General features: G+C 34.7%; 2 protein-coding genes across 3 annotated transcripts in view; one reads left to right on the forward strand and one right to left on the reverse strand.

Annotated features, from left to right (window-relative positions):
* Positions 1-165: 165 nt before the first annotated feature.
* LOC120631361 (hypoxia up-regulated protein 1) lies at positions 166-9,777 on the reverse strand. Its single transcript, XM_039900884.1, has 9 exons — positions 9,611-9,777; positions 9,188-9,504; positions 7,771-7,913; positions 6,911-7,071; positions 5,849-6,003; positions 4,921-5,131; positions 3,724-3,956; positions 3,321-3,432; positions 166-2,969 (listed from the first exon to the last, which is right to left on the reverse strand). The coding sequence occupies exons 1-9, from the start codon at positions 9,623-9,625 to the stop codon at positions 1,548-1,550; spliced, it is 2,769 nt and encodes a 922-aa protein (XP_039756818.1). The 5' UTR covers positions 9,626-9,777; the 3' UTR covers positions 166-1,547.
* A 495-nt stretch (positions 9,778-10,272) lies between these two features.
* The window catches only part of LOC120631686 (forkhead box protein N3-like), a 28,798-nt gene continuing 12,551 nt past the window's right edge, over positions 10,273-26,519 (forward strand). The window contains exons 1-2 of one of the 2 annotated variants that reach the window (XM_039901356.1): positions 10,273-10,362; positions 21,307-21,521. In XM_039901356.1, coding sequence (XP_039757290.1) covers positions 21,307-21,521 — 215 coding nt within the window. In that variant the 5' untranslated portion in view covers positions 10,273-10,362. Of the gene's footprint in view, positions 10,363-10,807; positions 10,878-21,306; positions 21,522-26,519 lie in introns of those variants that run through there. The other variant, XM_039901355.1, reaches the window with a different exon arrangement.

Consider the following 26,519-nt stretch of genomic DNA (forward strand, 5'->3'; position numbering starts at 1 on the left):
TTTAACATATTAAAATTATCACATAAAATTTTAAAACAATAAATATTTATACCGTAATCTCGCGAGTTCATTGTTTTCAAAGGTCACTGCAAAATTATTTAAAAACAGGGGCCGCTTAGCTTAACAAACCAATCAATTTATAATTAAAACAATGTAAGAAAATAGTATTTCATAATATCAACCTACACGCCTATGGAATATTTCACTACGACGAAATCACATACAAATTGTTGTTTTAAACTGACTGCAAAGAGGAGTTATGGAATTTATTTCCGTATGGCTTAAAACATTTTGGAAATAGGTACATCATAAAAAATCCCGTACAAATCAATAGCTGCAGTCAACACAAACAAGAATTGAGAGCATAGAGCGTCATGTTTCCGAAATAGATGCTATCAAAATTTTACTGGTGGCTTGAAACTAAAATAATAAAGCGAATGATTTGACTGGAGACATTGTTTTATGGTCATCCAATCAGATTTAAAACTGTCAAGGTCACAACAAGCGGTTAAAAGGGTTTCCAACCATTTACCCACTGGTCGACAACCAACAGCTATTATTGACAACTTTTGCGTTTTGTTATACAAAACGCATAAAATATCATCTTAGACTATTCTACTGTATTTTTTTGCGTATAAGAATGCTGTAAGGTCCGATTTCACATCTCTTTTGAAATCGGCCTTAAATTTATAGATTTTGAAATTAAAATGCGGCCCAGAGACTGAGATTAAAGATTTCGGACGCGTTCGCTTTTTGCACTAATTTATCACAATATCCTAATGGTATGAACTAAGTATGGTATATTTAAGTGAGAGCATATGAAATTCTAAATAGCTAAACAGTTAGGACTGCTTCTTTTAGACTACGGAGCAATCGAAGGGAGCTTTTATAAGATGTAATTTAAATTAATATTAAAAACGAAGTTAGACTAAGATATTTTCCTAGGCTAAAACATAGCATATGTAACCTTCACTATGTTATAAAGAAAAATGAGCACCAATTTCAGCCCTTGAGGGTTGATTTCTCAAAGAAAGCTAAAACAAATATTCAAATAATAAACTTAAATACAAATTACCCTTTTTTATTCAGACCTCCATACAAACTGTTTTAATCGATTTCACCCTTATTTGTGAGTAAAAAAAACACTAACCACATACATTATCTTAATATTTCTGCCCGAAGCAAATTAGGCCGTGTGTCTTTTTAGTCGGCCAGGATATGTACTAAGATATATAACATTATTATACTTCACGCTTATCGCTTCGCAAGTCAAAGAAAAGCTGCCCTAACAGAATAAAGACAGATACACACAAATACAAACTTACACTGTAGTAAAACTTATCATGTAACTAAGTTAAGCCTCAACACATAGCTTCAACATACAAAGTCACTAATCAATTAATGGTAAATGTGAAGGAACCATTGTGTTACGTTGTGCTTTAGGTAAATTCAGTACAAAAAGAGAACACACCACTCTCCTACAGTAGATGTATCAGAGTAAAAAACAAATTAGACTAAATAAATTAACTCATCACCGCACATCACCATTATAACTCGGAATGTTCAACTTCTTCTTGGTTTTCTTCGCCTATTTGTGGGATTTCCGTAATCTCCTCCTCTACTGCTACTGATTCTTCATCAGTCTCCGTATTTTCCGTTATAGGCTTCTCTTGAGCCTCCGGTTTTTCTTCCAGAGTCTCCGTTTTCTGTTTCTCTGGTTCAACAACTGTATCCGTTTTATTATCTTTCTCTATTTTAACTGGTTTCTTTGGTTTCCATATTTTCATCTTGTTCAGTAAATACTTAACTTCTCTATCTAAAGACGCTATTTTATCCCTAATACTGTCAATGGTTAGTTTGACATCATCATTCTTCTTCAAAGCATTTTGCTCCTTAATTGCTTCCTCTAACCAGTTTTTAGTTTCCTCGATCTTGACGTCGAGCATGGTTATCTCTATTTCAGTGAAAATATCTTTATCTGGATTTACCTCCTTAGTAAAGTTCCTGGCCATTTTTAGAAATTCTTGGGAACTATTCAGAAGCTTTCGTATAGATGCAACTGCATCGGGCCTCTCTCTATGTTCCCAATGTTTATATAATATGGAATTAGTCTTTTCTTTGAGCAAAGAAAGTCTCTCTTCGAACTTTTCGGTAGCAGCATCATAGCCATCATCATAAAGCCATTCAGAGATTTCAGAACACAGTTTCTTGATTTCCACTATTTGTTCCGGAGTACCACATTCAGCATATTCGTCCATGTCAGTCTTCATTTGAACATCTACGACAAATGCTTCTAAGTTGTTTAAAGCTGTTTCTCTTTCTATACGTTTTTTATCTATATTATTCAGCTTAGTTATCTTTGTTTTAGATGTTTTAAATTCTTCAAGTGACAGTGGTCGCACATTCAAAATCTGTTCATCTGTTTTAATTGGCTCTTTTAGTACAACGATTTTTGGTTTCGGTTTGCTTTCTGCTTCTGTCGCGTTCTGTTTTTCAGATGCTGTTTCATTTGTTTTCACTGTATCATTTTTTGGTGGTACTTGGGGCTTTTCATCTGAGAACTCTTCCAGCTTCTCCGGAGCTTCTGAATCGGATCCAAACAACTTGCTTATAGTGCTTCCTATTTTAGATAATGTACTATCGTCTTCTCCATCTTCCTCTGTTACAGTCTTTTCCGCGACAAATTCAACATTAGCTAAATTAAGTATACCTGAATCATCCAGGTTAAAGTGTGCTTTAATGCCTTTATGTTCTATATTATCACCTGAATTCTTTGTTAAGGCTTCATTTACACCGCTAAGTACAACTTGTGACAAGTTCAATGTACCAATATTTTTTAATTCGTTGGAAGGGATGTGATCTAGCTCGGCATAATTTACGGTAAAAGTGAAATCATCTGTGTGCTTATTGAAAGTGATAACCTTTTTCTGTGGGTAGGGATTCATTGGTCCGAAAAGTGTCCGCTTAATCTGAAACAATGTTATCCTTATTAAAAAGCATTTTAAAAAATCCTAAAAATCCACATTAAGATATTAACATTGCTAGAATTTTACAATAAGTGAGAATTTAAGAAAAAGATAGAGCTTATAAACAAAAGTTCTTACCAATTCCTGAAAAAAAAGAGTTTTCTTTTTAAGTATGTCTTAATAACATTAAATAATCGCCTTATAACAACAATATCATGAATATGGCTTAAAACGTAAACTAGTAAAGCAAATTAACAAGAAATCATTATAAAATTGGTTTCATATTTATATTGCATAACCTATAAGCACTTTTATGATAAATAAATATTATGAGATATTATATTTAATACTAACCAGTCTGTCATTGCCATCAACGTGGCGAGTGAAAACAACTTGTATAGGAAGGATTACTGCATCGCGCACGTTCAACGGAGCCACCTTATATCCAGTAGCAAGAGATGCCGCCCTACGAACATAAAATTTGTTATAACTAATGTCGGTAGCAGGCCAAATTGTATATACAGAGGTAAACATTTTCGACAGTAGGCAACCAGACACTCATAAAACAATAATCTAAAATGTATATAAATAGACTAGTCGTAACCTAGAACGATTGTCCATTACTAGACTATACAATTAAACATTCGAGGCCAATCTCCCTAATCAATGTTTCTGGAATATTAAAAGTTCCATCTTCTGACTCTTTCTACTTCTTCAAAATGAAGGTCTTCTATCACATGTTGTTTCCATTACATACCTATATACTGCTCCGAGGGTAGCTGCCTCGTCGGCGTTAATCGATCTTGAGAGCTCTAGTCCGGCGGCTGAACGCAAAGTTTCCTGTACAGAAGGTACACGGGAAGCTCCACCGGCCACTATAAGCCGAGCTCCCGTACCGGACCCAGAGGCCGCGGCAATTGCACGTTGAATGACACCCGAAACACGTGGCCAGAGGTCCGAACATAGGGCCTCGAGCTCAGCCCGGCTTACCTGGTAACAATTTCAAAATTTCATTCATATATTTAACTTCTATTTTCAACTGTTTTGCAAAGAAATCAATTTCCACTAAATTAAAAATATCCCATTAAATGATAGTGCTGGAGTACTTATTTTATTTTTATTTTTCATCCACAAAAGAATTAAACTAAATATTATAATTATGAAAAAAGTAATTATTTAAATGAAAACCGAAATAATACTTCAGAGATTTTAGAGGAACATTATTTACTGTGTCTGTGTAATTTTGAGATTTTGAGAAAACCATTGCCTTAATTTTTACTGAAAGTAATCAGATAAAGCCCTAGCATCACATACACGTCACTTTATTAGGCACATGTCGCGTAGCGTAGGTACTACGCACGTGTCGGTCTTGTATCTTCAATAGGGTTGTCATAAGTACACACTTGTTTTTTTTTTGTATTTTTTTTGGATGTTTTTTGGATTAGTTTGTATGGAAAAATAAATATGCTTCTCTTGATTTAATATTTGAACAGGGTGATTCCTTATGAAATATATTTATCCACCTTTCAACAGTATTTCGTAATTCCTTTACACGTTGTATAAAGGAAAAGCTTAATCCTATATTAGAGATTCCTACCAGCATCCCTATAATTAATCATATGAAATTTGTATAGGGTTAAGGTACATTATAAATGTATTTATTTATTTATTAAGAACACTAACAATATACATATTTACCATATACAGTAATAAACTTGTACAATATTTAACACATTCCCTTATATGTACATCTATAACAAGTGACCATGACATTCACAAAAATTAATAATAATAATGACATGTAAATACAGCAAAAATAAAAATAATCATAAAGATAGGAAGGAATAGGTGTTCTGTATGTAATATCTATCTTAAGGGAGGGTTCACCGATAAGCTTTATTTTAAAGTACTCAAATATATAAATGCTTTAAAGTACACAACTGAAAGGACTTACCAAATGTTTAAAATCTTTATCATCAAGCAAGCTCTCAATCTGGGCATAATGTTCAGAGTTAGCGGACAGAACTATCTTCAAACGTTCAGACTCCAGCAATAGTTTCTCCATAGCGCGGGGTGAAGCCCTAACGTCTCCACCTCCATTCGCTTCCCATGCTTTAATGAGGTGCTCTCGCAGACGTAATGTCATTTCTAAACCACCAAGTGTTCTGCAAATATATATTAAGGTCAGGGAGAAATACTTTTCGAATATAGTATGTATAAACTTATTGTAAAATTTCTTTGACTGTGCTATTTGTATCTAGCTGGTTTTGATAGCATTAAAAGGTAACTCATACAGTAATTTTATAAAGTTTAAATAATTAATATGTCCCAGACATTTTATTAAATTGATAAGCCTTTTTAACAATATTGGTGATAATTCTTATTTAATGAATAAACAAGAAATAATTAAAATTAATAATAATTCACAACCACAATTCAACTGGATATTTTTTTATAAATACGGGTGCATTTTCGAATCACTTTAAGCTTCTATAAGACTCAAACGATGCAAAGATAACTTAATGTGAGTTAGTCGTTATCATAACCTTTAATTAGTGAATCTTATGAAAAAAATCGATAAATTATAAGATTTGATTACAGAAAAGGAAAAACTTCTATGTTAGCCGCGAAAAAGAATACAGTTACCGTAAGAGTAGCACAAAGTTTGTTAAAACGTTTTCCATCAGGGAATTTGTTGTCAAAGATTCACCTTGCTCTGGGTGCCCTATTATAGATAAAATAGACGCCATTTTCAGTGCCAAGGTACTACTTTGTGTATGGTGGAATTGGATGGGCAATGTACATTATGTAGCTTTTACAAACGAGTCGGATCTCTACTGCCAACAACTGATGAGTTAAAAGCAAAAGGTCCTGTTCCTTACCTGTCATAACCAACTCCAATGACCTGCAACTGCGGTACAGTCTCAACATAACCCTTGTCCTTTATCTTAACAGTTTTGTATTCAACCAGTGCTGCTTTGGTGGAGACTGCGCCCATGTCGAAGAATAGAGCATACCAGGCTGTTTCATTGATTTCCTGTAAAAATAAATATGAAATATATTCAGCTAAGTTTTCCTTAGTGAAAAACATACATTCTCATTATCTGTCAGTGTAATAAATGTACCACTGTTAAGCAAAGGTTAACGCAATGTTTGCTGCAGCACAACTGAATTGTTTAAATAATCAACTCATCAACGCAAACTTTTTTATTAAATTTTAGCAATGAGTCTTTGGTACTCAAAATAAAAGTGTATAATAATTATAGAATTACAGTCTCATAGAAGAGATATAGAGCTGTTGACAAGCTTAAATAACCATTATAAACAGTTAAATAAAAACACTAGAATGCTCTCAATCTAATCTAACAAGTTTTGTTCTACGAATTTTAAAAATACAGTATTGATTTAATTCATACAAATAATTCATGCTTATTCTGTAAATTCTCATTACTCTGTGAAACCAAATATACGTGAATCCACAACGTTGCATAGTCGGGTTGGTTGGTCGGTGCATGTTACACTACAGAGTTGTAGAGTATCTATGTAAAATATTGAATAATTTATATTTCACAAACTATAGAATTTAAAAAAAGTTGTTAGGTTTGATGTAAACAACTACAGGCCGAGAGCTTTCTGGTATTTTATATTTAACCCTGTATATGTATCAGCGTCAGTTATCTACTCTTAAAAAGATGACATTGCATTAATATTGAGTTTCACACACTAAGTTTGATGATTAACTTATGATTGACTTACTATATATTTTTAACTTTCACAAATTAATTATTTACAATATTATCTGTATTGCTCTATAATAATGTGCAGGAAGCATGGATGACAAGCAACAAGGTTTTCGGAATTGGTTTTTTTACCCATAGTTTTAGAGCTGACATGAGCACAATTTCATACCAGTGTATACATTCATTCATTCAGTGTATACATACCTTTCTCCTAAATATCCCATAGTTGATAGCAATAGCTGTGTAGTCATTTATTAACTGCAGCACATTGAGTCCAGCAAGAGCAGCAGCCTCTTTCATAGCTCTACGCTCAGCTTGGTTGAAGTAGCCGGGTATGGTGATCACACATTCTGTTATTGGTTGACCTATAAAATATTTTTCACATGAATGACCAGATAAATACTGCACTACATCACTTGCACCAAGTCTTTCAACCAAATTAATATTTCTATTTAATTTTAAATTATTTTCAATACACTAAAACTGACAAAAAATAATAAAAAGTCATTTCTATAGATTTTTTGACTATTAGTAATGTTTTGCACCAGAAACATTATTCTTTAAGCAATAATTGGGTTTTCATATAAAATATATGAGGCAACAAGCATATCATCAGCTGTTAACACTTAAGATTTAATGAGGCCAATGAACTATGGCAACAGAATAAAACATAGGTCCTAGATTAAAAAAATAATTCACACGCACACACATACACATATAAATGTTATGTCAAGTTATATTCATTGAGGTATAAGTATATATTAATTGAGGTTTTCAATTTTGTGATTTATTTTTTATGTATTAGTTTTGTGGTTTGCTAAAGTATTGTTAATATATTAAAATTATATTATTGAACATCAAATGCATGATTATGTTAACTTTTAAAGAAAACCAGTACTAGTTATAATTTAGATTGATTCTAAGTACCCCCCCTTACAAAATGTCCTTGTATTCCAACCCATCTTTTGATTTACATACCATAGTAAAGTTATCATTCTTTGAATTTAACAATAAAATAAAGGTAGCCTCTCAGATATTCTGGTGTTTAATGATCTGCATCTCACCATGACTGAGCTCAGCAAAATCCTTAGCCTTAGCCAGGAGTTGTCCTACTAACTCTTCAGGTGTGTATCTGGTATTGTTATCATGAACAAATTCAGGTGTTCCCCTCTCTGTGGCCACTAGCTCGTAGTATGGGAATTTGTCTCTGAAAAAAAAATCAAATAATACAACATTTTTGTCAAAATGTGTTACAAAAGCAAATCTAATATTTCTGAATTTAATAAAATTACATGCTACATTCCTTTTTAATATTATAAATGCAAAAGTGTGCTTGTTTGTGTACCCTTCCTTGACACACTCAACAACCAATTAACTTGGTTTTTGGCATAGAGTTAATTTAAAGGATGGACATAATATGCTAATTTTTATCCTAAGAAAACAAAAGGTTTCTACAGGTTTTGTAAAAAACCACATTAAACATTACAACGGCGACTAGTTAACTATTTTAAACTAAACTAAACTTGCTTATAGCTTGTGTATTAATAGACATACTACTATGGAAAAATGATAAAATGTTTTGCACTTAGCACTCATCCAAATCCACATTTGATTAAATAAATACTGTGGATGGGCTGCTGTAAGAATAATTTTCTGGAGTACAGTATCAACTGCATAAATAACTATTTACTTATATTCTATTTTAGATTGAGGTAAATTACAAGTAATCTGTCACCATTATACATTATCATTAATAAGTCCTAAATCCTCTTAGAAACTAATTTTTTAACTAAAATCTCTAATTCTGATGAGATTATCATACAAAGGCTAGAATAATGTTTGTCCATATAAAGGATTATAAAGTGAAATTGAACTTTTGTAACTAGGAAAATCATAACAGAAGGGATTAGATAGATTTCATTATAAACCTACATACTGAGGACTCAGAATGTAGATAGTTTAGCCTGTAGTCTACCACACTAGAAGAGGTAGACCTCACAATTGAGAACATAATATTGAACTCTCAGGTTGTCACATTATTCTTTAATCTTTAAGGTAAAATACCGGCAAAATTTTAAAGATCAAGTATATTTGAAACTAATATATGTAAGTATGAAAAATAAAGCTTAGGTCTAGGCCAGTCTAAGCTCGACTGTATGCAGGTTTCCTCACAATGTTTTTCTTTGCAATTAAAAATTATAAATTTACCACAAATAAATTTGATTACTGTGAAGAATGTATTAACTTGCAGTGCACACATTTTGTATTTTCTCAAGTAACTTACAACTCTAATTGTTCAAACATATGCTTTAGTTGCATTTAGTCTTCACTAAATGATGAAGCTTGTTGAATACTATCCATGATAATTGAAAAATAAAACACCAAAAATTGGCGCTCAACAGTTTTAGCCTTATGCACATACTTATGTGTGACATTATCAAAGAGACCTCACTATGCTGTTTATGTAAATTAGTAACTTACTTGAAAGATTGCACAAGTGGATGGTCATAGGGCTTGCCTAGAAGGTCCAACAAATATTTGTACGAATTCTTTGGGAACCTAACTCCAACTGTAACAGCATCCTCTCCGAAAGTCCTGACATCGTCTCTAAATGCGACAACCGCCGGGGTTTTTCGTTTCGACTCTTTATTGAGCACAATCTCCATAGGTACTCCGGGTGACACAATGCCGATCTTCATCCATTCCGACCCAAGATCAATTGATATCACTGCCGCCGCATCAACGTTTTGACTTAAAAGTAACGGTAACAACACCAGACATATTGCACTTAACATTTTCTGTAAGAAACGAGAGATTTATACGATTACATTTAACGCCGAAAACTCGGTGTCGGTGAAAGGACTGCCAATGCACCCCATGTTTTGATAAAATGTATGCACTTACATAAACTAGGGCCATCTTCTCTCACTAATTCACATCCAGTTTAGAATTCACGTGTATTCTTTATACTTTAATGGTTAAATATTTAGAATGTCTAGTACATTTTATTTAGCAAAGTGGGCCAGCTACTTTAGTCCACGTCAAGTTTAACGTGTTTTCTTCTTTTTGGTCAGTGACGTTGTTGCCACATTTTACTAAAAATTAAAAAAAAAATAGAAGGCTGTAAAATCAATAATCCTTGCCTGTCCTGAAGAGGACAAATTAAAAAACAACAAAAAATTTGATATTATTTTTTGTTTGTAATAGCTCCAGCAATCCGGTGCCCTTTTATTTACATGAGGTTAAACAGCACCTAGCTCCTCTAAATTATCTCTTAAAGTCTTAAATTATATGTACTTATAATATTATTCATTGCTCTGATTATTCATGGATCTGATATGATCACAGACTAGTAATATCGAATACATACTACAGACAAATGGTCATGACCGCAGAGCAAGAAACCATAAGGACCCAGAAGAAAGAGAAAGAAAATAAGGTAGCATGACAATGACAATCTTTTATTTTATTGACAAGCCTAGGTTACGCATAGATCTTATGTTTATTTATGTAGGTTGCTCTTTAGTTTATGGTTTGATTGGGTGTTGAGGTGTTTGCAAGTGTTGATTTATTATTTTCAAGTAAGGAGGCAGCGGAATGCTGTTTATTGTTATTAATTAATAATTTGTGCGTTATATAAACATCACAACTAAAAGGTGAGTTCTATCCCTAAACAAGGCTTACCATCTTACATTTATATCTAGGTAGAATTAAAGAATATTGAGCAAAAAATAATTAAAAACGCGACGCATTTTAACTTTGTGCGCATTTCGGATTCTGCTCCCTGATTTCGCAAGCATTTATTATAAGTTTGTATGAGTTAATATGCTTAGGATGGCGTGGAGCGGTGTCGTTTACATGCGTTTCTAAAAATGTGACGGGACGCATGAGAATACTCGACATAGATATAGATACTCTGGCGCTTCATCTAAAATTGGAACTAGTGGTATTCGCATCGCATCTGCGACCTGCGTTTTCCTCGGTGTCGCATAAGCAGGGCCCAGTGCCTGCAGTTATGTAATGGCCCTTCGCGTCGGCACGTGCATCTGATGACGGTGCACGCGGCTGTCCACGTAGAGCCCAACGCGCAACGCGCACGCGGTATAAGAAACCCAATTAGTTTCCTAGCAACACGCTGTTGACGCGGACCCGATGAATACAAAAACACATGGTAATTATTGTTACATCACATCGACCACGCGTCAGTATTTTCGCGTGCTACGAACTATTTAGGTATTTTTATCAACACATTATGTTACAATAAATTTTATTAGTGTACTCTTATATTTATGTGCATAGTGGATGTTGCTTTTCTAATTTAATCTTTGTAAATATGGAAGGAAACTTGTAAAATAGCAGTAGGCTGGTTATTTTACACCCTATTATATTGTAATAATAAATCTTAGTAACAGATAAAACTATTTCACTGTACCTTTCTAACCGAATGATGTTGCTATAGGAGATAATGTACTACAAAAAGTATTTTATTTTATAATAATTGACACTATGACCTTCATATAACTATCTACAGCATTATTGAAGTTGTTAATTGTCAGTTAAGTTCCAAATAACTTTATTTCACAATACTATAAAGCGAGACTATTAATAGAATCTAGATTTCAGTATGACCTACTTTCAACTTTGTACTTCCTACTTACGGGAAATCTAAATATAATTATCACCCAGAAACACTTAACAATGCTCTATTTTAGGACCAAGGTTTTCTATTTTAGGTGTGCATCGAGTTCATTGCATGGATTTATACCATTTCATTTATTTTATTCCACTATTTAAACAAATCAACATCAACTCCTCGGTCAATAACATAGTTACAAGAGATAAAAATGTAATTGAGTGGCGACTAATTCACATTTCAATATTATGTAATTTCACTACTATGTTTTAAGATCCTGACAAATTTAATGATCAGAATTTTTTGCAATCGATTATATTATAATAAGAGGTATGGTAATTTATCAACAAGGAATCATTATGCAAGTAGCTTTAATTCCTCATGAATAGGCTAGTATAATATATTTTACTGGTCAACAAACAATTGTTTTAAAGATTCGAGTGCCTGTACTGAACTTCTTGTTGAGTTTCAGCAATTTTTTTTATTTTATTGCAATTCACTTATTCTTATTGGACTATATGAAGTTATTGTCTTGCTACACTATAATCAAAACATTTTCTAATTAAAGTGTTAGATTTTTAGAATTTGTAAAATGATAATAATAAATTATAAATAATGCTCCTACTGAATAAACTTTACATACCATGAAAAAATAGATTACAATTTGTGTTATATTGTTAAGTGTGGCAGCAGCAGTTTTACTGCAATTTAATTGCGATTGAATTTAGTTCCTTATAGGATTCCAATAAGTAATAACAATGTTTAATTAATATGTCAACAGGAAATATATGTTAATAGCTATATTTTAATCATTGATTGTTATAATAAATAGAGTATGAAGCCTTTTTGAAACACCAGACAATTATGCAGAACGTATCAGCAATAATTCAGCATCTAGATTTTATTGTTTTTTTTCTTAAAACTAAATCAACCAAAATCAATATTGATGAGTGGTTAATTTGAATTCTTCTGCATTTCCCTATTATATTTAGAGCAAGTGTAATAAATATTGCACACATTAATAATATTCTAAAATGTTTTTAAAATTCATTCTTTTCTTTCTCCTAAAAACTAATCTTAGGAGAAGAGAAGCGTCAGCGTAATTTGTAAATAAATAAGGTTGATAATCGTTGGCTTGAAGTCCCAATGTCAAATGGGACCATGACCAATTTATAAATTCCCTTAAGGATCTTTATTCTGCTGTTAAACCCATTTGAATAACCTTAAAACATTTTTTGTGCCATTCTAATGATTTTTGTCTGAACTCGCGAAAAGCTTAAGCGATTTCAGTCGCGCTGGACAATAGTAGTCTCACAATCAATTCATGATTCAACTCCTCAGTCACTGATTGTTGATTCAGTACTGAATCGGTAACCAACACTGTTTACATTTTATTGCAGCAATTAGAACACAACTGTAATGCTACTAGATTTATATAAACCTTCAATAATATTCGCTGTATTATAACAAGCATTATCTTACTCAGCGGCATGCTAATTTTGTTTTATCTGAAGTGACGTAATAAAGGTGCGCTATGACGCGTAATTTAAATTAAAGCCGGAACCATTTTGGGTCCATAAATTCCACACGTAACACATTTATACGAGTAAGTTTGTAGTTGCATTTTTAATATAACACCTAAAACAAAACTTAATAAAAAGTACCGGTATGTGCGAGTGTTAGGGATTTTCGTTTGCCGTGGAAGTTTATGGAATTTCTTTATTATTTTCCTGTTCATAATTTTAAATTTACTTGCAACCCACTGCGTGACTATAGTTATGTTAAACCTCACAACAACGAGCAATGATTTATAACATAGTGAACTAGCTAAGCCAACCAATCTCGACTTTAAGGCCAGCTTGCGTGAAACGCTGCTGGCACCATTGAAAAACCTTCGTTGACAGTTACTCGCTATGGTTCCTGCAATGGTGACAATTTTAGAGGTCAAGCGATGAAACAAACAAATATGAACCTTCAACACGCGCGTGTTACTAAGTAATCGATATTCGACTTACACTGGTGTCAGACACTCCCGCTGTAAGTATGATAAGTATCTAAAGTTTGGAGTTAAAAAAATCCTATATTGCAACGCTAGCAGAGGCTGGAGACAATTTTTATTCCCCCTATTATATCGACTGATCAGGGATAAAATTAACTTGTCCACCTTCACGGCTAGCATTTGCAGGAGACCATTTTCCCCCCTGGGGAAAAGATAAAGATGTATCGTCTCCCATGACAGCTTTATCAACTTTCCGAGCATTGGCGCACAAGTGGAAAAAATATCCAAATCATATACGTGGTTGTTAACTTCTATTTCCGGTGGACATATTAATTTTATCCCTTGTCATAAAAGCACAGCAAAAGGAAAAGAAGAAGTTTGCAACACTTGATATGACATTTATATTATTTCCATCGACACTATTTCCACAGAATTATGTTGATAAAATTGTGAGAGGGTATGATATTAGCCATGCTAGCCGTCTTTGGTTAGATTACCAGTCATTTTTGGTTAGTCGCTTCGCACAAATGCTTTTTTCCGATAAAGCGTAAAGCCTAAACCTTACAACATTTCAATGATAATGTATAACTAATGCGTTTGTCATTGTTTACATCGCTCATATGAAGGACCGTTTGATATCAGCCATGCTAGCCGTCTTTGGTTAGATTACCAGTCAATTTTGGTTAGTCGCTTCGCACACATGCACTTTTCAGATAAAGCCTAAACCTTACAACATTCCAATGATAATCTATAACTAATGCGTTTGTCATTGTTTACATCGCTCTTATGAAGGACCGTTTGTTTACAAGGGACGATAAAACATATTCTAGATCTATATAAATAATTAAAAGGCATTGCTATGTAGAGATACACGTGAATGACAACGTAGAATACCTACCTATATATTATGTACTCATGTGCGGTAATTATTGATTAAAGCGAATACATTTTACAATCAATTATGGTATCTTTTTCCTGAGGAATTTAAGATTATTATTAGTCTTCTACGAAATAACTTTGTTAATTCACCAGTCTATTTTTGTATTTTCGTAATATGTGCTCTTTGTTTGTATGTTCTCTAAAAGTACTCATTACATTTTGATTACAATTACTATGGTTAATTTTTTTCCCTCTATAAATTACACAATGATTTCTGGCGCTTGATACTAAACTCGATATATTTGACCCAAAAGTCAAAGCGAAGGTTTGCCGAACGTTTAAGGTCGGGAAAAAGGTCCACGAAAAGTGAAACGAGCGAAGACAGTCTGATAAGAAACATCATTAATTCAATTCTAACGAGTACTAGAAAAGAGGAGGCGGATGAACAGGTAGGCGAATACTGTTTGCATTTTTTTAATCAATAAAAACTAACAACCGTGCATGCGGGTCACATGATGATGTTAAGTGATTACCGCACCCCATTACCTAACACAGCATCAGTGAAATTGTGTGGACAACTATTAGAGATTTGAGATTAAACACCGCAGCACGGCTAGCATGGGCAGGAGACAATTATATCCCCGGGGATATGATATAAATATATCTTCTCTCACAGCTTTATTAACTCTCAGAGCACTGGCGTACAAGTGGAAATAAGATCGAAATATAGTATGTGTATTAGTAAACGGGGGTACACTTTTCCTATTCCATTTTTCAGTGATTTAACAAGTGGGCACGTTAATTATATCCCTTGTAAGGGGATATAATTTTTATCTCCCGCCCGTGCCAGCCCTACTGGCGCACAAGTGGAAATAATATCCAAATAATATATGTGTAATAAGAAACAGGGGTAAACTTCTCCTATTCCATGATCCCGTACTTTAGCAGGTGAACACGTTAATTATATCCCTTATCCGGGGATATAATCATTTTTGCCTCCTGCCCGTGCTAGCCCTGTGTACCTACGCTGGTTACACAATTTACAAATGCGTGGAATATTATTTTGGTTTCACTGACGATGGAGGAATGACAGTTTTGTTATGGGTATGGCAGTTATATTAAACCCACCCATACCTCTATTTCCTCGGTTTGTACGCAGGCTATCCCTGGCCGAAACCTCCCAATAGAGGAAATTCCCAAATTGCCCCTGCTCGGGATCGAAGCCGCGACCTCTCACACAAAATACCACAGCGCCAAGAAGGTATACACAAATTAGTTATATAATACTAAAAAAAAATAGTTTTCAGTAGTCAGGTAAAAATTATCACCCTTCCGTCTTATTTGATTCTGGCGCCGTGATAAGTGTAATCTCCAACCGATTTCTACCGTATCGCTAGATAACAGTGCCCGTATTGCTACACCTCAACTCGTACGGTTTTTTCGAAACAAAACGTCTGAATAAAATATAACCAGGAGATTTCGAATTTTCCGGGATGAAAAGAATATAAAACTCATAATTTTTTTCCACATCGGAATCTGTAAATGTAAAGTTCATCCAGGGGAGGGCAGTGTATTATTATCTTTACACATCATCATCATATAAACTCATTACTGGCCCATTACGGAGCAAATAATACCTCCTTCCATGTCTCGGCCGAGTACGGATTGGTGGACTTCACACGCCTTTGAGAACATTACGGAGAACTTTTAGGCATGCAGATTTCTCACGACACACAACATTACAATCTGTATCTTGTTACCACTAGTTGCGTATGAATTTACGTTGCGTAAAGATAGAACGCCCTGCCCTGCCGTCTCCGGTGTGCCCTGGCCATTAATGATAGTAACGGGGGACGTGATCTCCGACGCACGGGGGTGGAACAACGCCAATTTTCTAACTGCGGATTTCTACTCTTGAATTTCTTGACAGTTATACCTACCTAATAATTTTTGCCTTTAGGGTTCCCCTTAAATAATACTTAGGAGCAGTTTGTACTTAAACTACAAGAAAAACAGATCCACTAGAAAACAGATACCTCTCTAGAATGAAGTAGATTGTCGCTTGAACCTTAATCTCCGAAAAGCTAATTAAACTTTAATAGCCGAGGTGACTTTACGCCATTTTCAAAACATCAGTTACCAACTTAAATTACAAACAGTGCAATAACATCTCGCTGTTTTCTTCAAAGCTCTAGAATAATTACAATGCCCTCAGTTGTCTCAGGCCCGAAACATCATTGAAGAGAATATCGCACTGGAACCCATATCCTCGAGCTGACAATAAACAGGCGCGATCCTAGATCTGAAAAAAGGTCCATGTAGCAGAGACTGCCTGTGAGTAGAAGCCCGGACAAGGAGGCCTCAAAAACGTACGTGGTGTGTAGGCCAAACGTAGAAGACGACCCATAGGCCCGACACGCGACTCTAAAATAGTACCCCGCGTCATCAGCAGTCCAATAAGCAACTACTCGACCAATGAGGCAGTTTATTATCTTTTTACTATCAAGTATCAGTACACGCGTATCTATTGCATAACGCTAAAAATATCCGCGAACGTCTCTGCGTACGCAAAAATTTGTTTTATCAAAACTACACCACGATATGTGCCAACGAATAGGAATGTCAGTTAGTCGGTCAGTGTTCCTTAAATATAGACGCTTGGAGATAAAAAAGAAATGAATGAAACAAGAAACAATATAGGACGATTATAGAGAATTTATTATTGCTTTCTTAATCGATAACACATTTATTTATAGTTTTAAATATTTGCAGTTACGTAAAATTTAATGAAACTAGAAATGCCAGTTAGTGGGTCAGTGTTCCTTTAATATAGACGCTTGGAGATAAAAATAATTCCGCGAAATAACAATAAATAAGGGCATGATGTTAGAAAATTTATTATTGCTATTTTTTTGATAACACATTTATAAATCTCTATAAATAGCTTGCATAAACTTTTATAAAAATAGAAATGCCAGTTAGCGGGTCAGTGAGCGTTAAATATAGAGAGGCGTCGAGAGAAAAAAAGTAATTTTGGAACCCTCGTAGCTTTTGTATTAAAACAGCTTCATCATACTTTTGTCGTTATTAAAAGGAAAGGAAGTCAAATCTTGAGCATTAATTTTTCCTAAGGTAAAGTTCAGTGTAGTTCGGGTCGTCACTCTACCTAATTAATGGACGCTTTGCTTTACCTTTTATAAATGCGAAAGTTAATGCGTGAAATAAACCAACCAACTCTGCGTCGTATTTATAATATTGTTAGGACTAACTCCTTTAAACGAGGAATTCTGGTATATGTGCATACATTTAATCTGAATCTCGAAAAATGCTTCCACGATTTTCATAAAATTTTGGATGCGGGGCGTTTCAGGGGCGATATATCGATCTAGCTAGCTTTCATTTTTAGAAAACGTCGTTTTATCCGTGTTTTTAGGCAATGAAAAAATGGTACAATATCATTAGAATACGAATGTCATTTTTGTTTTAGGAGACCCTGGTGACGCCAGATTATAATTTTTTCCCCTTTTCATATGATTTATAAAAAAACTAATTTTATTAACGACATAGAAATTGACCGAAGTGATGTCACTCCTGAGTCGTGTCGAAGCGAACCGTGCTTCAAGAGGGTAATTTAGAAAATCAGTCTAGTATCAATTTGGATCCACAGCACAAAGCTCAATGTCACCAGACGTGAAAGGTGTTGAAGGAAGCCTAACACCAATATGGTTGAAAAAGGCGGAAGAAGTCTAGTGTGGTGTTTTAAAGATTAAAGAAATCATAAATAATTCTTGGCCTGATTCTGTTGTACACAAATTGTTAAAGTAAAATAAACTGACAGGTCTAATAATAGCTATCCTTTTTCACAAAGAAGAAACGTTAAGAAGCCCTACTAATACACCTGCCAATTTAGTAAAGTGTTTGTAACACACAAATACAATAAAATTAGCACCACTGACCACAGTACAGTACAGGTTTCAAATAATTCAAAATTCATTTATTTCAAGTAGGCCAACTTTATAAGAACTTTTAAAACGTCAAGTATGTATGTTTGTAGTGACTCTACCACCGGTTTGGAAAGCAGATTCTTCCGAGAAAAGCCGGCGAAAAACTCAGTAGTTGCTCTTTTCCAACATCAACATTTACAATATTTTTTCTATCTTGCGGAAGATGCGAGCGAGGCTGGCTGTTTCCAATCTACCCTTTCATTAAGGAATTCATCTAATGCATAGTAACCTCGCTGTATTGATGATTGAGGATTGAGATGTGTTTTTACCCATTTTTCAAATGTATGTATTGGTAGGTCAAGAATTACCTTAGGAATAATGCTGTAAAAGCGCATACTCAACCCCACAAAGACGATATGCAGATATCACTATTTTTTTTTCGTTTCTGGAAAGTCGATTGTTAATATCAGCTTTTTTTTATAAAGAGTATTATTTTGTCTCAGAAAGACTATAATATTATAAGTATATTGCGAAGCTACTGTAAGTAAGTTGTGAAGAAAGTTTGTCTGGAAGCAAGGATTGCGGCATGTTAGCTCTAAGAACAATGAATAATGTTAGCTTCAATGTATTATAATTGTATAAATTAAGCAGCTTTCGCTGATGCGTCTATATCATTTCTTGTGCTTTTTGTCTTTTTGATGTTTGTCCAGTCTATTCTTAAACTGATTCAGTGATACTGCAGTCACTACATCTTTATCATCTGCCGGCTTCTTCTCGGTAGAATCTGCCTTCCGAACCGGTGGTAGAATCACTGTAGTGAACAGACAGACTTGACGTTTCAAAAGTGCTTATATTAGGCCTACTTGAAATAAATGAATTTAGAATTTGAATTAGAATTTTTGAATTTTGAATTTGAATTTAGGCAAGGCATTACACATTTGTATAACTCTAATGCTGATAAAGTGTTTGCAAGGATTAGGCGATGCCTGAGATCCAAGTTTGAGACCATAGCCTCTTAGTCTTGGGTTACTCCTTTTTGAAAATATTTCCTCAAAATTTGGAATGTAATACTTATTCAGTATTTTATACGTTTCAATGAGATCGCCTCGTTCTCGCCTACTCTTTCAGGCATTCCTATGTCCTTAACTTAGTATCCTTATGGACTCCAGACCTGAAAAGCGTACTCCAACAAAGATCTTACGTTTGTCTTTTGATCTTACATATCTTTATGAAGGTTTATGTTGCAAAATGTGAAAAATATAGAGTTGACCTTACTGGCAATAGCCAAAATGCGCTTCGCATTTTCGGTCACTGCTTATGATAACTTCTAGATCTTATTGTGTATCCACCACTTCCAATTGTTTATTATCTAGATCATAAGGTCGTCGGGAGTTCTTCTTAACAATATATAAGTGGTGATAGCTCGTAACTTCTTTATGTTTTTTTATTGAAGCAATTAAAATATCACTTGTTTAACAATGAAGGAAAATTGAATGAAACCTTCGTGCCTGAAAGTTTTCCACAATGTTCTCAAAATCGTGTAAAGTCTACCAATCTGCTCAATCCGGCCATTGCGGTGGACTATGGCCTAAAGCCTTTTCACACTGAGAGGTCGTTCTCTGCAGTGGGCCGGTAATAGTTAATAATGATATATGAAGCTTCAATATTAATAGTTTCGCATCCATTATTAAGAATTCCGTATTACATTAATTTGACTTATCGCGTAAGGTTCAGCCACCGTTTGCTTATATTACAAATCAATGTATTTCTTTGTTTTTCTCTACTATAATATGCATTTATACTACATAAGGTCCTTTCTCTTTAATAACCCTATCTATTGCTGAAAACTACATTAAAATCCGTTTGGTATTTTAAAAGATCTACTCTAGATCAACTTTGTTTCTGCTAAGTAACGAAAACAGGAGGGTTACTTTACATGCGGAATAGTTCTTTATATTTCCATCGTTGCAAATGTCATTTCGTTACGGGTAACGATGTTCGTTGACTGCGTAATGACGCAGTGGACTTTTATTCTACTGTTAACTACATGCACAAGGCCATTAATTCTGATTGCATTGATGCCGCTGTCGAAGCCTCAAGGTTGCCGATTTCTTGTAATTACTTTGTCGTGAGTTGTCTAGAAATCTTAAGTACCATAGCCAGGTTGAGTTCTACTACATCGTTTTAGATACGGAAATCGTGTCCAAGAAAGTTGTACTTCTTCTCGAACGATGCAGTTTCTTGTACCTACTTTGTGTCGTAAGAAGTAAATTTCGTGAAATTCACTTCTTACAACCTTCACACATTGTGCTACATTATAATATAATCTGTATGTACACACCTAAGATTTCCTGTTACATATATACGCTTTTTCAAACTTATCGTCGAAGAATCTGATCAGAAAACTATGGGTTTAATAAAAAGAACATTCACCCTGTGATATTTGTGTGCTTCTTTACACACATCTGCCCGTATTAGGAACCTTTGCAATATTATGTTCCCAACCGGTCGACTTCATAAATAAACACCCGGCGGTGTTCTATACAAAAGAAAACCGGTTGTGATTTGAAACATTTTAGCTAGTTGCTGATTTAAAGATAGAATGTGAACAACTGTCTGAAAGTTTCGGAACAAGCAGCTAGGAGACATCCCGGAGCCATGATTGAATCAGGAAACAATTCAGGAAAGCCTGTACCTACCTATGCATTAACTAGTTCAATAAGAACAGTTTGGATTTCTTTAAATATAAATACCTTCCTCATCATATTGACTGATTACCTTAAAATATTGATTGCTGTATTTTTAATGAACCTTTGAGAATTTCGTCACTGAATGTCATTTAATTATCTACATATTTTTATATTACGGATTGTAAGAAATTATGTTATTGTTACAATCTCCGAAATAATTGTTATGTTTTATATCGTGTTTAAGAATGTGTTCTTACATGGGTCACCAATAAAAAGTCTTAAAGACCAAAAGTCACAACTCCTTCACAAAGTCATGTCATTATTGTTTTTTTTTTCAGTTTTGAGGCAACATAAAATTTAGAATAGAATAGAAAAACTTTATTGCAACACAACAAAAAAAAAGGAAAATACAAGGAAAACAGTAATTTAAAATTTATTTATAATGTTTGTCGTAGATGGCGCCAATGCGCGGCGAACGCGGCGGATCTCCAGCGAGGGGTGCCCGAGCTTCCTTGCCACTTCCACGCCGCCTAATCCGACAGATCGCGCGACACGTCGCCTCCAGTGGCCGGTCGTTACGAAGACTTGAGGTCTCCGGTCGCATCATCGATAACTTTGACGACATCGAGGATGCTTCCGACGAGTCTGACATGGAAACATCTCAACCCGCGTAAGTGTTGAGATCTCACAAATGTCACCTTTTTTCACTATACATTATAGATTAGTCTGTGTTCAGTGAGTAAGGATTTTGAATAAATGGCCTAAATAGTGAGGTTTCTGGTTTAGCGTTCAGTGTTCTTTCCAGAGACGATTTAATACATTGATATTTAGGTTGTGATTTTGACTAAAGATGACGGTATAGTATAAGTATAGTTAGCATAATTAGCTTTTGTTAAACAAATCATTATATGGCTTGGGTGCAATTTGGCAAATCGATTTTTTAAACCCTTTTTTTTTTATTTTGGTTCAGTTTGTCTGAACGTCCAGGCTGTCAGAGATTTTCAAAGCCAACTTCTAGATTAGGCAGAGAATAATAAACACTACTTTCATAGTTTAAATAAGTAAAATATTATTGTCCCAAACTTTCCATTCACTGAAGACCTGTAAGTGAAGTGAAGTCTTTGAAACAAATCTTATTAATTACTAATACTTCTACTAAATTACTAAGTAAGAATAATTCACAACAACAGAACATGTTTTTTTTAATACAATATCACTTCATCTGTTTCGGAATGAGAACGATAGAGACGAGAAAGATAAGAAACAGTAACAATTTTTTATGAGCATTTGGTTTCATTCGGTTATTTGGCGAATAACATTTATTTATTACGTAATGTTTTTGTTGGGATAATTGTAATAGATAAAAGTGATAATAGCAATTATATTTCGATTAACTACAGCGCAATGTAAAGCGCCGCGCAAACCATGTCGCCTCGAAACCAATTGCACTTAAAGTAGTGCATGGAAAAGTGAGCTGTCTGACGTAAGGCATAAAGTAAGTTATTGTTAAAACTTGTGTCGATGTTGTCTACTCATCGTATACGCTTTACCACTCGTTGGCAACGCGTTGTCAACTAGTAGTAGTGGAGCTTTTTGTTACACCAAAAGCCAGGGAACTACTACCGCCATGCTTATTTCTGCCGCCAAGTAGCATGGCTATGTTCCGGTCTGAAGGGCGTGGTGGCCAGTGTAATTTCAAGCACGCTGGAAATACAAAGAAACTGATCAAAATTTGTTATTAGGTCATAGGTGTCGCTGAGGAATTCGTACGTTAAAAGAAAATGTTATACAAATAGCAGTAGAGCCTTTTTAAGTGGGTACTCTCGGGTCGCAGGTGTAATCTATATATACAAAAGAGAAAGTGTGTGGGTATGTTCCGTATAGGCTCCGAAACGGCTGGACCCGATTTCAATGAAACTTTCAGGGAATCTCCGGATATTCTCATTCCGGATAATACTCCTGGCGAGTAATCCTGTAAAGTTTGGTGACGATCGGAGCAGTCCTATTTTTGAACTGTCAAACTGTCAAATACAGCTTTTAGTTACTATGATGATATTCCATTGTTGGGTGTACATGGGTGTAGATAATGATCTTCACCCGCTCGAGAAGAGAATATAAGAGAATGAATACGCAGAGAAATAAATGATTTTATATATTATGAGACTTAAATTAAAAATATTATGATGTAAGTTCGGCTGGGTACGCTAGTTATAAATAAATAAATATAATACGTCAATACACATCGATATCTAGCCCCAAAGTAAGCGTGGCTTATGGTTGCTAATATGTTTGATAAATATTTTTATGAATAATATACATAAATACTTATAATAAACAGATAAACACCCAGACACTTAAAAACATTCACGTTCATCGCACATACATTTTCCAGTAGTGGGAATCGAACCCACGGCCTTGGACTCAGAAAGCAGATCTACCCCTCAGGTTGATAGACACGGGACGGAATATTGTAGCATGTGTTCTTCGCGTGCCCTGCAGAGTGTTGCTATGATTATAGACTATGGTTTTCCACTTACCATCAGCAGGGCTAGCACAGCCAAGAGACAAAAACTATAACCCACGATTATATCCCCTTTTTTTTTTTTTTTTTGTCGTGGTGGAAAAGCTTTATGGCTACCTCTGTCCTTTTGGGCAGGACAGAGGTTATGTGGGACTCGTTTACCCGAACTAAAAACCACCACGGCATGTCCCTCTCGTTGGCTTTATTGGACGTCCGGGGAACCCGTTGTACACTTCCCAGACGATTATATCCCCTGACAAGGGATATAATCCAGGTCTCATCCTGCTAAAGCACGGGAAAAGTTAATAGGAGAAGTTTACCCCCGTTTAATATTACATATGTATTATTTGGATATTATTTCCACTTGTGCGTCAATGCTCTGAGAGTTGATAAAGCTGTGGGAGAAGATAAATTTTTATCCTTACCCCGGGGATATATTTTTTTCCGGCCCATGCTAGCCGTGCAGCACGGCTAGCTAAAGACATGTTTCCCCCAGGGAAAGGACACGATTATATTTTCTCCAATAAATATGTCATTTAATAATGAACGGGGTGCAACTTCTCCTGTTCCCTGTTGCCGTACTATGGCAGGTGGGCGCATTAATTTTATACCCTGTCAGGGGATATACTTTTTGTTTCCTGCCTATGCCAGACGTTGAGATAAAAAAGTGAGCGAAGGCTTAAAAACTTAATCATCTAAAATTGGCGCGAAACATATACGTAGATACATATTTTATAAATTTAAAATGCATTGAAAAAAATTCGGAACCGACACGATTTGATCCTGCGACTCTGGCAATCGCTGCCTGAGCGCTTTCTCCAATTAAGCTACGGCTCTCCTACCATCGATGCCGAAATAAGTATATGCCTTTTACATAAGTCTTATAGCGACAGTAGGTAAAAACACCAATAAAATTTGTAAAAAAATATACTTACATACGTATAAGTATACATGTACATAGACGACGTTTTAAAACGAATCATTCAAAATTTACGCGAAGCATATGCGTACATATGTATATGTATATACGTATATAGACGACGTTTTAAAACGACATTATGCAATAGTGTAACGCAATTTCGTTCGTCCGTCATCAATCAATGACAATAGTTTAAACTATGTGATAATTTGATAAGTAACCACATTATGGGTTACCCGGTAAGAGGACAGTGATAAAACTAGTACTTTGATTGATGTAGCAAATTCAAAGAGACATTTTTTAGGACGCGTACTGTGTATGACCTATATTGTATTATTTTATCATCAATTGTCAAGATTAGAGCGTTGTTGCTATACGTTAAGGTTAAATGAAGTAGTGTTTTCGTAGATAGATGAAGACAGAGACGTTATATTTGAGTCCTTTTTTTTTGTATTGTAATTTGGCAAATCTAAGACAGTGGTGAGTGACCATTTTTTTATTCAAGTCGCAGAACAAGTAATAAACATCATCTGCGTTTATAACGGTTGTCCTAAAATAAAAATTTGCCTATGTTACTCTTCGTTCTTCATGACAAAACTAAAGTTAAATGATTCCATAATTAGGGCGTGAATAAGGGACAAATAAACAAACAAACACACTTTCACGTTTTTAATATTAGTAAGATTATTTCTTTATCTAATGAAGCGTCTAACCTGTGTTCTTAGCGAAGTTTAAGTGTGCGCTTTGCGTGAGACCAATCAGAAGCATTGCACGATCGGGCGTGTTTTGTGATTGGACGCACGCAGGATGCACCACAACGAACGCAGGTCTGACGCTTCAGATTGGTCTTCGCTTTACTAGGTATTAATTTAGGTATAAAAAATAAAAAATACTGTAGTTTAAAAATAACAGCTGGTTGGACCGATAGCATTTTAAAAATACTTTGCAGTATGGTGCACCAACACCGATTTCCTATTGGTAAATCCTAGCTGGCATTTCTTGACAAACCCCAATGCCACAATTTCGTAATAATTATAATATCGTTTGGTAACAAAATTCTCATGATTAATTAATAGTGCTAAAATAGAAAGTGCCATATTACCTTACTATTTATATCGACGATCTATGCAATAAACTGTTATTAAGATTATTGAGATCTGCATTGCAAAATTATTGATAGAAATTTTCATGCAATATTTCAATGAAATAATAAGACTAAAGATATTATCTTACACTTAAAAAAAACATTAAAATAAATATAAGTTTTGATTGCTTCTCCGGCAATGCTGTTTTGTGATTCTTTATTTAGTTAAATATATTTCGGCCCGTTATAAAATGACCGTGAACTTTTCCTTACCTACCCTTACATATGTTAAACCATTGATTTAAGTAAATAAGTGTGTATAGGAAATATTCCAAAGAATACTATTCGAAGTTCGCGTATCAAAGTACATTTGAAGATCAGTATTTCTGTAGTACATAGTATTTATATACAACGTACCATTTAGTCAGCGCAAGCGGATACATCAGCTCGGTAGCCTCAGAAATACCATAATTTCGGACTTAATTTTTATTAATGAAATTAAATATAGCCTAAATGACTACATGAGAAGATAAGATTGCTTTCTTATGGTGAAATAAAAATCGGTTGAGTTGTTTCAGAGTTTATCGATACATCTTCATCTGCTTACTTCTCAGTACCTATAGGATCTGAAACCTATCTGTTCTTTAAACGCAGCTGATTGGAACTATCGGCGTAAATTTTTACAAGACATTCTTCATCGTCCAGTTTATGAATTGTCTGGTGGGAGTCTTAGACCGTGGCTATTTAACACACTAACAATCTAACAAGACGTTGCGCCAAGTTGTTTACCGTTCCTCTTTGAATCCGGGGTAGCAACCGTTTCAACCGTGAAATATAACTGCCATATTAGTAGTACAGAGCTCGGCCGGGAAAGAACTATCGCTCGCTAAGCAGCATTGTTGCATTCTGTGTTCCGGTCCGGTGTTGTAATTACAGGCACATAAGGTTTAATACCTTAGCCTCAAATTGATGGGCACAGAGCGGCATGTTGCAGGACGTACTCCTTGCTTGCCCTGTGAACTGTTGCTCTGTTCATAGGCGATTCTTTCCTCTTATCATTAGGCTATCTGCTTAGTCCGTCAACTAAAATAAAAAATAAATAAATATACTACGACAATACACACATCGCCATCTAGCCCCAAAG

Source organism: Pararge aegeria, chromosome 18, assembly GCF_905163445.1.
Source record: "Pararge aegeria chromosome 18, ilParAegt1.1, whole genome shotgun sequence".
Taxonomy (NCBI): domain Eukaryota; kingdom Metazoa; phylum Arthropoda; class Insecta; order Lepidoptera; family Nymphalidae; genus Pararge; species Pararge aegeria.